At 40.8% G+C, this 14441-nt stretch overlaps 1 protein-coding gene across 3 annotated transcripts in view; it reads right to left on the reverse strand.

The window, feature by feature from the left end:
• Nucleotides 1-473: 473 nt before the first annotated feature.
• PTPRJ (protein tyrosine phosphatase receptor type J) overlaps nucleotides 474-14441 on the reverse strand; it is a 132517-nt gene continuing 118549 nt past the window's right edge. For 2 of the 3 annotated variants that reach the window (XM_042447040.1, XM_042447039.1), the window contains 3 exons: nucleotides 8483-8643; nucleotides 7664-7799; nucleotides 474-5003 (listed from right to left, as the gene is read on the reverse strand). In XM_042447040.1, the coding sequence (XP_042302974.1) occupies nucleotides 4845-5003; nucleotides 7664-7799; nucleotides 8483-8643 (456 nt within the window). In that variant the 3' untranslated portion in view covers nucleotides 474-4844. The remainder of the gene's footprint in view (nucleotides 5004-7663; nucleotides 7800-8482; nucleotides 8644-14441) is intronic. The other variant, XR_006101612.1, reaches the window with a different exon arrangement.

The following is a 14441-nucleotide window of genomic DNA, read 5'->3' on the forward strand; positions in this document are numbered from 1 at the left end:
GGCAAGTCTTCAAGTCCCAGTTTCAAGTCCTCTTGCTCTTCCCACCCATGTGATGTACTTAAGTGTTTAGATAAGTTGTACACAGAAAGGTGCAGCCTAATGGAATCAGAAAGCTGAGCAGGCACTTCTGCATTTTGTGTGTGTACTTTAATTATATATACATTTAAAGGCAAAGCTCTTTTTCATAGCAATAGTAGACCATCTGTGGAATATTTAGCTCAGTTCAATGTGGTGCTTCCTGGGCTAGGGCTGGTCTGCAAGCCATTGACTGGTGATCTGCAGAGAGCTTCCAGGAAAGAAAATAACAGTTGTAGCCAACAGCTACAATTATGGTATAGGTCCCTGCCACATTTGGGAGGAAAATTGCCAGTCCTTACATCAGATAGCTTGGGAAGCACTTATTTAGATGAAGGGCCAATGTAGAGTGCTGGCTAAATTACTCAAAATCTCAAAAGAATACACATTAAAAGCTATGATGTCAATGTTTTATTTAGTTACTTTTGGGTCACTGAAAGATGATCAAACCATTAAAATTAAGAATGGTATACTGCAAACGTTAATTGTACATAATTTGAAAGCACAATCTTAACATCAACATCTGATGTACAAAGAAGAATCCCTTTTTAACATTAGGCCTTGTGTAATTAAGAAAAATAAAATATCCAGTTACATATTGGCAAGCACCGAGAGAAAGAAGAGGCACGAGGTTTTTGCTTGATACTGGTCTTACTGTAATTCTCACTGCTTAACAGTAAAATCTTAGGCTTGTCTACTCTGAAGTAGGTCCCAGGGATCTGAGCATGACTTATGTTCCTGTAAGAATCTACAGAACTGGAGTCTAAGAGGTTGTTGCTGTTTAAACTTAAGATCTTGTCTTACTGATAGTGAGAACTGCAGTAGCAAACACTGCAATCAAAATTTTTGCCTACATGTACAATTCTGTCTTTACTTTGACTCCTAACCCTTACATTGCTACTCCGAGTTTTAAGACTTGGAATGGATGATCTGAACACTCCTAGCAACATTAATGATGTGCTCAGAGGTGTTGTTGATAACTTCCAAGCCTACATCAAAAGAAAATTACTTAATAAGCAGACCAGTGAGAAACTATTTCTATTCAAGCCATTTAGATATCCTGCTTGGCTGCCTCTGTACCAGCAAACTAGGAAAGACCAAGGCATTTTGGTGTCAGAGAAAAACTACCTGTGTCCCCATAGTGGTCAAAATAATAAACTAAATAGATGACAGTTAGCTGCCCTTTATTGCTGCCTCAAAGTCTCTTGTGCAAAGAAAGCTATTCCACCCTAACCTCGGTGGGGCCATGCCTGACAGAAAAACAAGTGCTTAGGATGCAGCCAAATGAAATAATCAAACAACTGTTGTCTTCCCATGAATGGGGTGTAACTTTAGAATAGGCTTGCAACAACATCAGTTAAAGCACATATTTCCCCATGGTCAGATTGTGTGCGTGTGCGTATGTGTAAATTTTTGATCTAACTTCTGCAAGCGCATAAGGTAAATGATTTACATGTCAATGAATTTATTTCAGAATGTGTGAAGGTTCCTGGCATCAGTCATTGTGTTAAGATTTGGTTACCACAAATCAGTGCTTTTTATGTTAGGCCTGAAACAGATAGGCCAAAAGGAGTGGCTTCTGGCTGTTTTGGGGGTATAGCTTGCAGATGACACATGCCTCTAAGGTAGCCAGAAGCCGCTCTGAGGCTGCCTAAGGCAGCCTAAAGCTGCTAAGAAAAGGATCAGCAAAAAACCGCTCTTTGCCAATGGCTTGTTTGGGACAGCGGTGGTGGTCTGCTTCAGAAGTGGGCTGTCTGGTCACTGTGGTCCCAGGCCGATCGCAGCTGGAGCGGCCAGAGGCTACCTGCTTCACCTCTTAGTTACATATATCCTTGTGCTAAGCTTCTTTCTGTATGATGATTGTTGGAGATAGGAATCCAATTTTATAAAGCATTTATGTGTCCTTACCAATCTCTATCTCCAAATAAATCAGGATAAACCTTACACAATGTGTGGTTTGATTCCTAGCCAACCTCTGTGCATTGTGTGTTCCTTTTGCACTAGTACAACTACATTACCACATGGAGGCATAACCTGAAATTTCAAAGATGGCTTCTAAATTAAGGTTTTTGAAGTACTGCTTAATTATAGGTAAAAATGCTTACATTAGAATGTGGGATGTATAAAGCTGATAGATTCCTTCTTTTTATTTTTTAAAAATGTAATAATTAGAAAGTATTTGGACCCATACACCAAAATCCAATGCCATTTCACCTAATATCAGAGATACACAAAGCAACAAATGATGGAACCGCTACAGCACCAGAACAGGTTGTAAAACCATTTTTGCACTTTAGAGCAATCTGTTTCCAAAAGACATCACAGATTTTGCCACACAAACAGGCTTGGAGGTATCTCAAAACCATGATGTATTTACATTTTGGCTATACAAACTCATTGCAATTCAAAGGGTTTTGGCACTAAAGAAAGCTGAAGAATAAAGTCCACAATACTAAAATACTTTACAGATTAAGCTCTATAATACAGTCAATGATCATATCAATTTCTAATGCTGCCAGCGCATTGACTAAAACAAAACAAAATCCAAACCTCAAACCCCTTCCATTTCCCAGACCACAATTCCTTCATTAGCAATGCCTTCATAATTTTAACAACAGTGTACCAACAATATTAATTTAATGGAGAACCCTTCAATTTTCATTAATCGTATCTATTACAACTACAGCAGCATAATGCAAACAAACAAACAAACAAACAAACAAACATGATAGAGCAATTACATTTCTTTGATACATATGAACATTAAAAATATACATCTCAGTTTTAACTGGCTAAAATATTCTGCAGTTGGCAGAACCAGTAGTTTTTTGTACATTTACTTCACATAAGAATTAGAATAAAGCCAATGAACCTTCCTGGGATCACTCTGCCATAGGAGTTCTTCATTTAACATAAACCACAGAACGAGTAAGAGACACTGAACCTGAGTAAACTCTATGGAAATAGAGGCAACCATTCATTCAGTAAATCAAATATTGCACTTTTAAATAAGTCCTTATCACATACAAGAACACAAAAATATGAACCAGACCAGGGGGGTCGGTCACTCACTCACTCACTCACTCACTCACTCACAGTTAAAGCTCAGACTGATACATGGCCCTCCTCTTCATCTTAATGACAATTGCCAAGATCAGTGGAGGTGACAGTTATTAAGTGATAAATTTATCAAGTTTGGATTAATTGCTAATTACCAAGTTGGCATTCAAAGTTGCCAATGGCATGTCTATTATCAGATGGAAAGGCAACTGCCTGTTACTTATTTGCATACCATGAAACCAACATTATTACTCTCCTGTAACTGCGTTGAATCCAGAGGATATAGAGGCAGTGTGTGGTGATGCTGGACTTACTAGAGGCTACAGATAACTGTCTCTCTACATAGTTTGAGCCACTATGTCAAGATAGCCAGTGCACACTTAGCATTCCTGCTTTCATAAGTTTTGAGATATCATTTACCTGGACCAAACATTCTCTAATTTCAAGCATTTGCTTTGAAATAAGCTTATTCTACAAGGCAAAATAATTGAGAATAATACTTGACCATTCACATTTTTAATGAATTTGACACCCTGCCACTTCATCATCACTTTCTTTCACTTTTGATCTCACTAACTTCAGTTATCTCTGCTCGCTGCTGCTTAACTTAATTAACTGTATTGATGCTCATGGTTATGTTTACAGGCATCTTGGAAGCACAGTTATGACAGCACTATAGTCAATAAGATTAAATGGCACCAAGAGCAAACGAGGCTGAGGTCTAAGGAGGACAAAAATGGAGCTGAGAAGTGGAAATCAGCCAGAGACATAAAATGGCACTGAGAGAATGTAAATATGCTTGGACCAAATGTGTGCAGGAAAAGAAAAGAGGAAATGTTCTTCAATGAATATGAAACCTGGGAATGTTTCACCACAGCCATGTAAAAAAAAAAAAGCTCTGTCCTTCATAGATAACACAACTGGATACAACCAATATATCACACAAGTGTTGTTGGCCTCACATGATTCTATGAATTTACTCTGGAATAAAGCCTTGCAGATGAAAAGGAAATACAAGGAATGGTTGCCCATTTCCACAAGGGAAGAATCAAGAAAACTATTTCACATAAGAAACTGACATTAGTCTTATTTAAATGGTCTATTTCAACTGAAAACTTTGGTACAAAAATATAGCACTCTGATCATGTTTAGCAAAATAGCTAGAAAAAAAGGCACAATTTCATACTAAAATATCCTATTTGCAAAAGATTTTTGTGTTCTGCTTTTGAAGAGAAAAAACAGTCACTATTATGGAGATATTCATTGGTTAAAGAAACCAATACATGCAAACCATCATCTCTGGAACTCTTAGAACAGAACCCGTGTCCAACAAATCTGAGCAAAATAGAACCAGTGTCCAACAAATCTGAGTATGAGCCTGAATGTGATTTTTTTTTAAAAAAAGTAATTTAAAAATTACCCAAGTAATTCTTTTTTTAATGTATCTCACCATTTGATTGGTATGAGTTCAACTTACCAATAACATGAAGTTTTTTGAGTTCTTCAAAGCAAACCCCTTGTGTAAAATACAGTATATTTCCCTTTAATACTATAGAGAAACTACAGTTCCCATCAGGATTTTTAACATGTGCATATTCAAATCCATTATTTTAAAAATGGAAAAGAAATCTTTCTATTTAAAGATGCATAAAAACAGTGCATATTCCCTCTCCCATGTAATAGGCAGGAGGCAAGTCATTCCTTTGCAGCTATACATGGTAGCCATTTGCCTTCCCAGTGTGTGGTGATGGTGTAACATTCTCATAGATTGCCATGGCATTTGTATTTTGATATATAAGGTCTGTTTTCCTCTCCTTCTTAGATTTAATAATGTCCAAAACACACTGGTTTAGGAAGACATACTGGTCCTAGAAGGGAAGGGAGGGAAAAAAGAGAATGAAGTATTACTATAATGTTCACATGATGTATCATGCATGACCAACAAAAAATATTCTATTTTTATTTACTCAGTTTATACCCTGCCTTTTTCCCATCATGGCATCCAAGGTGGCTCACAAATTTTATAATGAAAGTTTAGCTACAAGCATAATATAACAAAAGTTTTTTTAAAAAACACAATTAACATCAGTTCTATTAAAAGCACATAGTTAAAACAGTTTAAAATACATTTAAAACACACACAGGATAAAAACAGCACATCATTTCCAAATACTGTTCTGCTATGTGTTTAAAAATCAAAGGCCTGACTAAATAAAGTTTTTAAATTGCTGGTGGAAAGAAATCACAGAGGGGGTCTTACTAGGGAAGGAAGGGAATTTCACAGCCTGGGAGCAGCCACTGAAAAGTCTCTCTGCTATGTCCTCACCAAACATGTCTGTGTTGTGATGAGGCTGAGAGGAAGCCTTCCCCTTGAGATCTTAAAACTTTGGTTGGCTTATACAGGTAGACATAGTCTTTTAGATAGTCTTGGACACAAGCCATATAATGCTTTAAAGTTCATAACCAGAACTTTGAATTCTGCCTGGAAACAGAATACTAGCCAGCAAAGTTATTCCAACACGGGAGCAGCCTGGCCACAGCATTCGCATTCACTGAAGTGCCAAAGAGTTTCCAAAGGCACCCCTATGTAGACTGCATTATTGTAATCCAAACTGGATATAATCAAAGCATTTATCACCATAGCCAGATCTGGTATCTCAAGAAACAGAGCACTAGTTTTAACTGTGGAAGCACTTCTGATTTGTGTGGCATTAAACAGCATAGCAGCTAGTACCAAGCCCTTATGGCCCCACAGTCCAGGGTGTCCAGCAGACATCCCACAGCACCACCTTCTGAGTCCAGCCAACTACTGTAGAACAGCTCCTCCAATACCCATCCCACAGATCAGTCCAAAAGGATACCACCATGAACAGTACTGAAAACAGAAAACTACTAATTACAGCAGAACAAGCAGGGGCACAATTCCCATTTCTAGTTCCTGGTGCTGGTTATTTATCTATGGAGTTTATCACACTGGGGTTGATTTCGACATTAAAGAGATATTTAAGTGCATTTAAAACATCTCGTAAATGAAGCGGAAATGGCGAGTAATTGTACAAATGATTATCACACGCAATTGTGCAAATAAAGTGATATTGGAAATGCATTGTCACTGAAATCCTGAAAGTAAAAAGATGCTTCTTTGTGATCACTTTAATAGCTGGTTTTGTGTGATGTTGTGTGAAATCGTTTCACGTAATTACATGATTTTTCAGGAATATTCACGTGATAAACTCCAAGGTGATCAAAGTTGTCTCAGTCCCACAGCCAGGCCTGAAGCCAGATTACAATTGATCCACTTTTTTTTTTAAAGTCTTCTCCAAAGCAATTTCATTATATGGGAGAAAAATCATTTTCAATTTAACAGCATCTGTCTCTTCTGGCATATACAGGGGAGGACTCCAGCAAGAGCACAACAGAGTTTTTAAAGCCCTAAACAGGCCAGGCCTAATGTTCCTGAAGGAACAATTTCTCTCCTATTTTCCTTCCCAGTTGTTAAAATCATCTCTGGAGAAGCTTCTTTTGGTGCAGCTACTCACAATGGTGTGACAGGTAACTCTTATGCAAATAGTCTTTTAAGTATGTAGTCTCTCATCTGTGGGAAGACCTTGCCAGGGGAGATCCACCAGGCTTCCTCATGACAAACATTTAAGTAAGACCTGCTTCTTCTAACAAGCATCTCAACCTTGATTTGCTATGGCAGCTTTATTGTTAGTTAAAATAGCAAAATGTTTTCATATCATAATACAACAGGCAATGTAAAAATCAGCTGCCCCAAAGACATTTGCCATAAATAAACAAAAAGCACATAAATTTAATTTGCCTCTTCCCCCGCTATACTTCCACTGGACAAGCAGGTTAATCCAAAGAACTGCTTGTGCAAGCAGAAGTAGGGGTTGATTGCTGTGGATCTCTCCTTCCCACATTATTTATCTGTCCTCTCTGTTTTATTCTGCCCTATTCTCAGACATGAACTACATGCACATGTCTTGTAACTTCTAGCCCTGGAGAATTCAGAAAAGGGGAAAGTACTTTAAAACACAAAGATGCAAAATATTGAACAAAGGATTTCCAATTAATTTTACAAGAAAACAAAGTCCTGTATTTTCTTTGAAATGGGCTCAAAATTTGCTATCAAATCCAAGTTTAGAAATTGGTCAGACATTGCATAACCCTTGTCTTTTTGATGCTGTGGAAATCTAAAAGAAATTAAAAGATCAGTTAGACGAAACAAAACATATTATTTTGAGCTTCTGAAAAGTTTAAAAGAATTGCAACACAAATTGAAATAATAGTTCAGAGTTGGCTATACAGACCTGTATAGACCTGAGGCTTGCAGTGGTATCTATTTTGTTTTGTTTTTTAAAAAGGGTGATTCTACCAGCTTTTTACATAGCTATATATTTTAAGGAAAGGTTCTCAGAATTGAATTAAATTGAAACAATGGTGAAAGTTGTAGGAAACATGTTTTTTGCTCTCCTTCATGTCAGTCATTATTTTGCATTCTCAAGAGACCAGTCTGCCTTACCTCCGTTTGCACCATTAAGGACCGATGCATTCGAAGATCATATACGACACCATATACATCTACTGTATTCTCCATCTCCATTTGATGGATCAGACGATCAATTGCAATAAAAGTTCCTGTCCTCCCAACACCGGCACTATGAGGAAAACATTTAGGCACAGGTTAAATGCTTTCATGTTTGCCTTCAGTTATCTTTTTAAAACACCCCACTCTAAAGCCTCACTCAAGATTACAACACAGCATAATTTGACTTCTTTGGTATAGAAAAATGCATACCATCTATTTTGCTACTTGGACAACTAGCATAAAGCCCATTTCTTCCTCATCCTGAGTTCAGGAGGATGAAAAGCAAAAGGCTGTGGATTGGGTTGGGAGGCAGAGGATGGAGAGGCAGCAGGGAGGAAAGATGGCCATGTGGGCTTTAACTGTGTTCTTATTTTTAATCACTTTTATATCATAGTTTTGTTTCTTTGTTACATGTATTAACCTGCCTTTCTTATAAAGAGTTCCAGAGAATGTATTTGGTTTTCTTCCTCATGTTTACCCTCACAACTACCTTGTGAAGTAGGTTAGTGACTGGTCCCAAGGTCAACCAGTGAGTTTCATGTCTGCATGGGGGCTTGAACCTGGATTTCCCTAAGCCTAGTCTTTAATTCATGTGAACCCTCACCCCTGCATATGACAATAGCCCTACTATACAATTGCCCTGGTTTTTATAGTGATGCATGCGGTTGTTTCCAAAAACATTCCAAACTCTCTAAACAGAATGGTAAACAATTATATTTTAAAATTACTTAAAAAGAACAATGATTTTTGTACCTGCAGTGTACTAGTGTAGGAGATGTTGATGGGTTCTGCTTCATGTATTCTTGAACTAAGTGCCTGAAGCTAATAAGGAGATCAGTTGTTTCTGGAACACCATGATCTGGCCAGGCAGTGAAGTGAAACTGTCTCACAGGGTGACTTTCCGATGAATCACTCTTAGAAATGAAAATAAGGAGGATGGTTTATGGTTCAGAAGAACGGTATTACCAGGTATTTATAGTAAAATAGTTCCTGTAGTTGCTTCCTGACAATTCTCCTTGTGTGGGTAATTTTTATAGCAAAGGTACTGTTAGACATTCTAGACAACCCACAACAAGGGAATTGTGATTGCTCTAATTATGATTGCTCTTCTACACAGTTGGGCCCTGTGGTATTAGGCACAAGCAATGCGAACTAGAAGGATATCTTGCCAGAATGGAAATGGCAGGCACATGGAAACTAAAAATAGTTCAATGAACAAGTGCATATAGGAGTACAGGTTGTGTATCCCTTTTCCAAAATGTGTGGTATCAGAAATGTTTCTGATTTTGGAGTTTGAAATATTTGCATATACATAATGAGATATCGTGGAGATGGAACCTAAATCTAAAAATAAAATTCATTTATGTTTCATATATACGTGATACACATAACCTGAAGCTAATTTTACATACCGTATTTTAAATAATTTTGTGCATGAAACACAGCTTGTGCACACTGAAACATCAGAAAGCAAAGGTGTCACTATTTCATCCACTCATAAAAAAGTTTTGGATTTTGGAACATTTTGGATTTTCAGCCTAGAGTAAAAGTGGAATTGGGACCCCAGAGAAGCTCCAGAGAATGGCAACTGACTCACAGTGAACACAGTCAGGAGAGAAAGAAACAAACAATTAAAATTGAGAAAATTTGCTCCAGTTATTTACTTATTGGATAGCCTCCTTTCTAATTCTTTGAGAGCCTCCAAATGTGCTGTACATTTTTCTATACCTTTATCTGGGATGCATTTTCATAGTTAGAACTAATCAGGGAAGAGGAAACTCATATCCTGTCTGTCCATTTTGGGACTTGTAGACTGTGAGAGGGACGTCTTTTGGCTGTGAATTCCAGAGTTTAACTATGAGTTGTGTGAAGAAACCCATTTTATGTTCTGAATCTCCCACCATTTAGCTACAATGGATAACTTCGGGCTCCAGTCTTCCGATTTTCCATCTCTGTTTTGTTCACACCATCCATAATTTTCTATATCGTTCATGCATATATCTTATCTCCCATTGTTCATATTTTTTCCAAGCAAAGCAGCCCCTATTACACCAAACTATGAGGGGTGGCTTAGGAGAAGAGACGGTTAAGAGGTGACAAGATAGCTATATTGAAATATTTGAAAGGATGTCATATTGAAGATGGAGCAAGAAAAGGTTGCTTGCTTGTAACTGTGGTTCTTTGAGTGGTCATCTGTGCCTTCACACAATAGGGCTTTACGCCTACGTAGAAATTCCATTCAGAAGCTCAAAAGCTGAGTAGATTGGCTGGTAGCCCCAGCCACTCCTGTGTATTGAACTTCTCCAATCTTTCCTATCTAGCTCCACCTTCAGTTCAAGTCCACCGTAAAAAAAGGTACAGGGACCTGAAAGAGGTGCGGTAGGGTGGGTTTGTGTGAGGGCACAGATGACCACTCAAAGAACCACAGTTACAGGTAAGCAACCTGTTCTTCATCTTCATGGTCTCTGTGCCTCACACAATAGGGCAACGACTAAAAAACTTACTTATGGACAGTGGGAAGGTCACTGCAGAATTGAGGAAAGAGCAGCATGACCAAAACTGGTATCCCGATGAGATCTGGAATCAAGCCAGTAGTGCTGGACAAATATGGAAGGCTGAAACTACATAGCTGTCAGGAAATGACATTGGTGTGGCCACTAGGGGGAGCTGTTGTGCAGATAATTTACAGCTCCAGTGGCAGCTAATGTATCAGCATTCAAACAGGGCATCATCAGAATGTTGATGCAACTGTCAACTGTCAGCTTGGGCCCAGGATACCTAAAGGACCGCCTCTCCCCGTATATTCCGCCTCGCACCCTCAGAACGTCTGGGCAGCAGCTACTGAAGGTGCCTGGGGCTAGGTTAGTCTCCACTTCCCGGAGGACGTTTTCCACAGCTGCCCCAGCCCTTTGGAATGCGCTGCCCATAGAGCTCCGCTTGTCTACGACCCTGGCCCAATTTAGGAAGGACCTTAAAACCTTCCTATTCCAACAGGCATTCCCCGAATAAATATCCTGTGGGTCTCCCTCCTCTTTCGTGGCCAAGAGGTTGGGCTATGGGGCTTTTTACTGTTGGTTTGTTTTAATGTGCACTGTTGATTGTATTTTAACCTGTTGTGAGCCGCCCTGATCGAAGGAAGGGCGGCATATAAATAAAAATTTTATTATTTATTATTTAACTGTCACTGAGTGAGACAGTCGGTGCCTGTGAGTGGGCTGCGTCTGTTACTGAGAGGCAGTGAGATGGGTGTGTGTTAATGTGGCTGCCTCAGAGGTTGTGTTATTGTTGGCTGGTGTAAATAGTGTGTATTAGAGACGGATGTCCAATACACTGTGTATATCTATATTGTAAATACTGCAAAAGAAGATTAAAGCCCTCGTTTAGAGTGAAGACTTGTAAGAGTCATTATTAGTTGAAGACATCTTCACAGATTCCTTCTTCTTGGCGTCCTGTCGACGTGGTTGAACTCTGCAGGTGGCCGTGGTGGACACTGCGCGTCATTTCCATAGGTCCCAACAAGGGTTATGGGTGCAGCACACGAGCCACAACAATAGCAGCCTTGCAGAGGTCAGGCAAGGAAACACCTCAGAGGAAGGAAGCAGGTGAAAAGACCGCCCTGGTTGAATGTAGACACACACCAATAGGAAGAGGGTGGTTAGCCAGTTCATAAGCTAGGAGAATAGTTTGTATAATCCATTTTTCAAACCTTTGTGAAGAAACAGGGTGGCCCTTCCTAGGTCTACCATAACAAATAAACAATGTTGGCCAACCTAAACTCAGCAGAATGCTGAACACAGAAAGCCAAAGCATGGTGAACATCTACAGTGTGCATAGTCTTTTCCAATGTCCTGAGAGAGATGGAAAGAGGAGACCATCTTGGAAAGAAAGGAAATATCTGGCCTGAGGACAACCTTGTCCTTGTGAAAAATCAGATAGGGTTCATTTGAACATAAGGCGGTAAGTTCTGAAGACCTCCTGGCCGAGATAACGGCAATCAGGAATGCCATCTTGAATGTCAACAGCATCAATGAAGTTGATCCTAGAGACTCAAATAGAGGCCTCGTGAGTTGTGCAAGTACCAAAGAAAGTGACCAAGGAGGTATTAACAGAGGAACTGGAGGGTACAAATGATGTAGTCCGTTGAAGAATATGTTCACTGTAGGTGAAGTGAAGAGTTGCCTTGAGGCTGGTTAGCTACTATGGCAGACAAACCTTTGGAGAAGAAAAGGCCAGTCCTTGATCACAGAGATGAAGAAGGAAATGCAGAGCCATAGACAGCTGGACAGGTAAAGAAGGCTCCGCACACACTTTGGCAAATGTACAAAAGCGCTTCCAATTGTAAGAATAGAAGCGCTTGGTAGAGTCTTTACGAGAAGCAGGGAGAACCCCCAAGAGTTCAAGAGAGGTCAGTACTAGATCCTCCAGGCTTTTAGATGGAGGCTGTGCACATCCGGATGGAGAACCACTCAGTGGGAGTGGGAGAGAAGGTCCAGCCAAACTGGAGGTTTGAGGTACCGGCCCCTGGACAAATGAAGGAGTGGGGCAAACCAGGGTTGTCTCGGTCAGTATGGCTCAATCAGTATCACATCGGATCTGTCTTCTGCCATCTTTACCACTACCCGTGACACTAGGGGAAGTGGAGGAAAGGCACAGAGGAGGCGGTGCATCCAATTAAAGATAAAGGTGTCACCTAGGGAGTCTTTCCAGCCCTGGTGCAAAAGTGTGGGCACTTTGCGTTTTATGGAGAGGCAAAGATATTCAGCCGGGGAATTCCCCATCAAGACGCGATGAAGTCGTATGCCTCATGACAGAGTCCATTCGTGTTGCATTGCCTTGCTTGCCACCAGGTGGATAAAGCGAATGTTGCACCATCTCCAAAACTGCAGGGCAAGGCGAAGAAGCTGTTGAGAGTGAGTGCCACCTTGCTTGTTGATATAGTAAACTGTGGTGGTATTATCTGTGACCACTTGGACTAACTTGTGGTGAAGATGGTTCTCAAATGGTCTGAAAGCCTTGAAAATGGCTAGGAATTTGAGAGTGTTGAACTTGAAGATCTTTGTAATGAACTACCCAGCCCTTCATAGAGGCATTTGTGGTGACCATCCTGGAAGGTTGCAGGGGCTGGAATGGCATCCCTCCAAGAACTTTCTGAGGAACAGTGGAATGAGGCCTACACTTCCGTTGGGCGAGTCAGTCTTTTGGACTGTTGATCGTGGAGGTGGTCGAAGACAGACAGGAACCACTCCTGAAGAGGTTGGAATTTCATGTATCCCAGATAGGTGACTGCTGTACTCGATGCCATGAGGCCCAGTAGTTGTTGGTTGTCCCTCGCTGATGGATGGGAGAGACGAAGAACAGTTCAAATGGGAGACCAGACCGACTCAGTCCTTAGAGTAGCGAGATAGGCATGAGCCATAACGGATCCAGAGACGTTCTGATGTACTCTATCACTCTGACCAGTTCCAAAATGGAGTTGGAAGGACTGATGGTGAGATCAAGGTCAGTGAGGAGAGAGTGTGTGATGGATGTCTTGAAACAACTGTGTGTGAGAGAACATCACAGAAGCCAAACATCTAAATACGGAAAAATCTCTGTCCCTTGGATTTGCAAATGTGAGATTACCACTGCCATGCACTCCATGAATACCTTGAGGGCGACAGAGGGGCCGAAGGGCAAGACAGTATATTGATAGAGATTTCTGTCTATGGCAAAACCAAGATACTTGCGATATTGAGGCCGCCGGAGCTTCTCGGCGTAGCTAATGACAGCGGCGACAGACTGCCCGCTTTAGGGCGGTCTGTAACGTGCCACAGTTGGTGCAACTGGCTTGGAATCAACAATCTGGAACACTGAATCCTGTGCTGGTTTGGGAGGAGTGTTCCCGTGAAGGCGCAGAACCCCGGCCATTCTGGTGACCATGTCCAAGAAGAGTTGAATGTTTTCAGGGAGAGAATGGGTCCAGTATCTTCAACCTTCTCTTGAGGTGATTCTATCAAAGAGGAGGGAGGAGTGGTGGATTGGACAGCTTGCATTGTAACAGCGGCTGTTACCCTAGAAGAGGCTTGTATAGTCGATACCAGAGGAATCACAGCAGGGATGGGCATCAATACTGAAATAGTGAGCGGTATTGAGGAATGAGGTGGAGATAGAGGAGGATGTGATACTGTCACAGTGGTGCGAGAAGGTGAAGAAAGTGCCCTGATGTTTTGCTCTTCCAGACACAGGAACGGTAATGGAGGAGTGGAAAGTCTGAAGTAGGAGTCGGACCAGGAAACCCAGTATTGAGCAGGAGAGCAGGATCGATACGCTCAGTATCGAGAAGGAGAGTGGTAAGGCAGCTCCCTGCGATGGTAGCAATCTCGATATGAAGGAGAGTAGGACCTTTAAGATGAAGGACGTTCTCTCCAATAGTGCTGCATTTTGTACCATTCCATGTATGAAGGAGAAGTATATGGAAAATCACATAAGAAAGCCTAGAAGAGAATGTGGATAGATCAGCTTGATCTCTATACGGTGTTGGAGAGTGGTGAGATCTTGCAGATGAGATGGTTCGAGACCGAGGATGCAGAGGTGAGAATGGCAGTCTATAAGCCCTGGCCAGAGACTCAAAAGATCTGCAATGGTACTGATGACAGGACTGGTGATAGCAATGTGACTGTAGTCACCAGAGTTGGCAAGGTTAAGAGTACAAGGAGTGGGCTGAGGCAATGAT

This window comes from Sceloporus undulatus, chromosome 1, assembly GCF_019175285.1.
Source record: "Sceloporus undulatus isolate JIND9_A2432 ecotype Alabama chromosome 1, SceUnd_v1.1, whole genome shotgun sequence".
NCBI lineage: Eukaryota > Metazoa > Chordata > Lepidosauria > Squamata > Phrynosomatidae > Sceloporus > Sceloporus undulatus.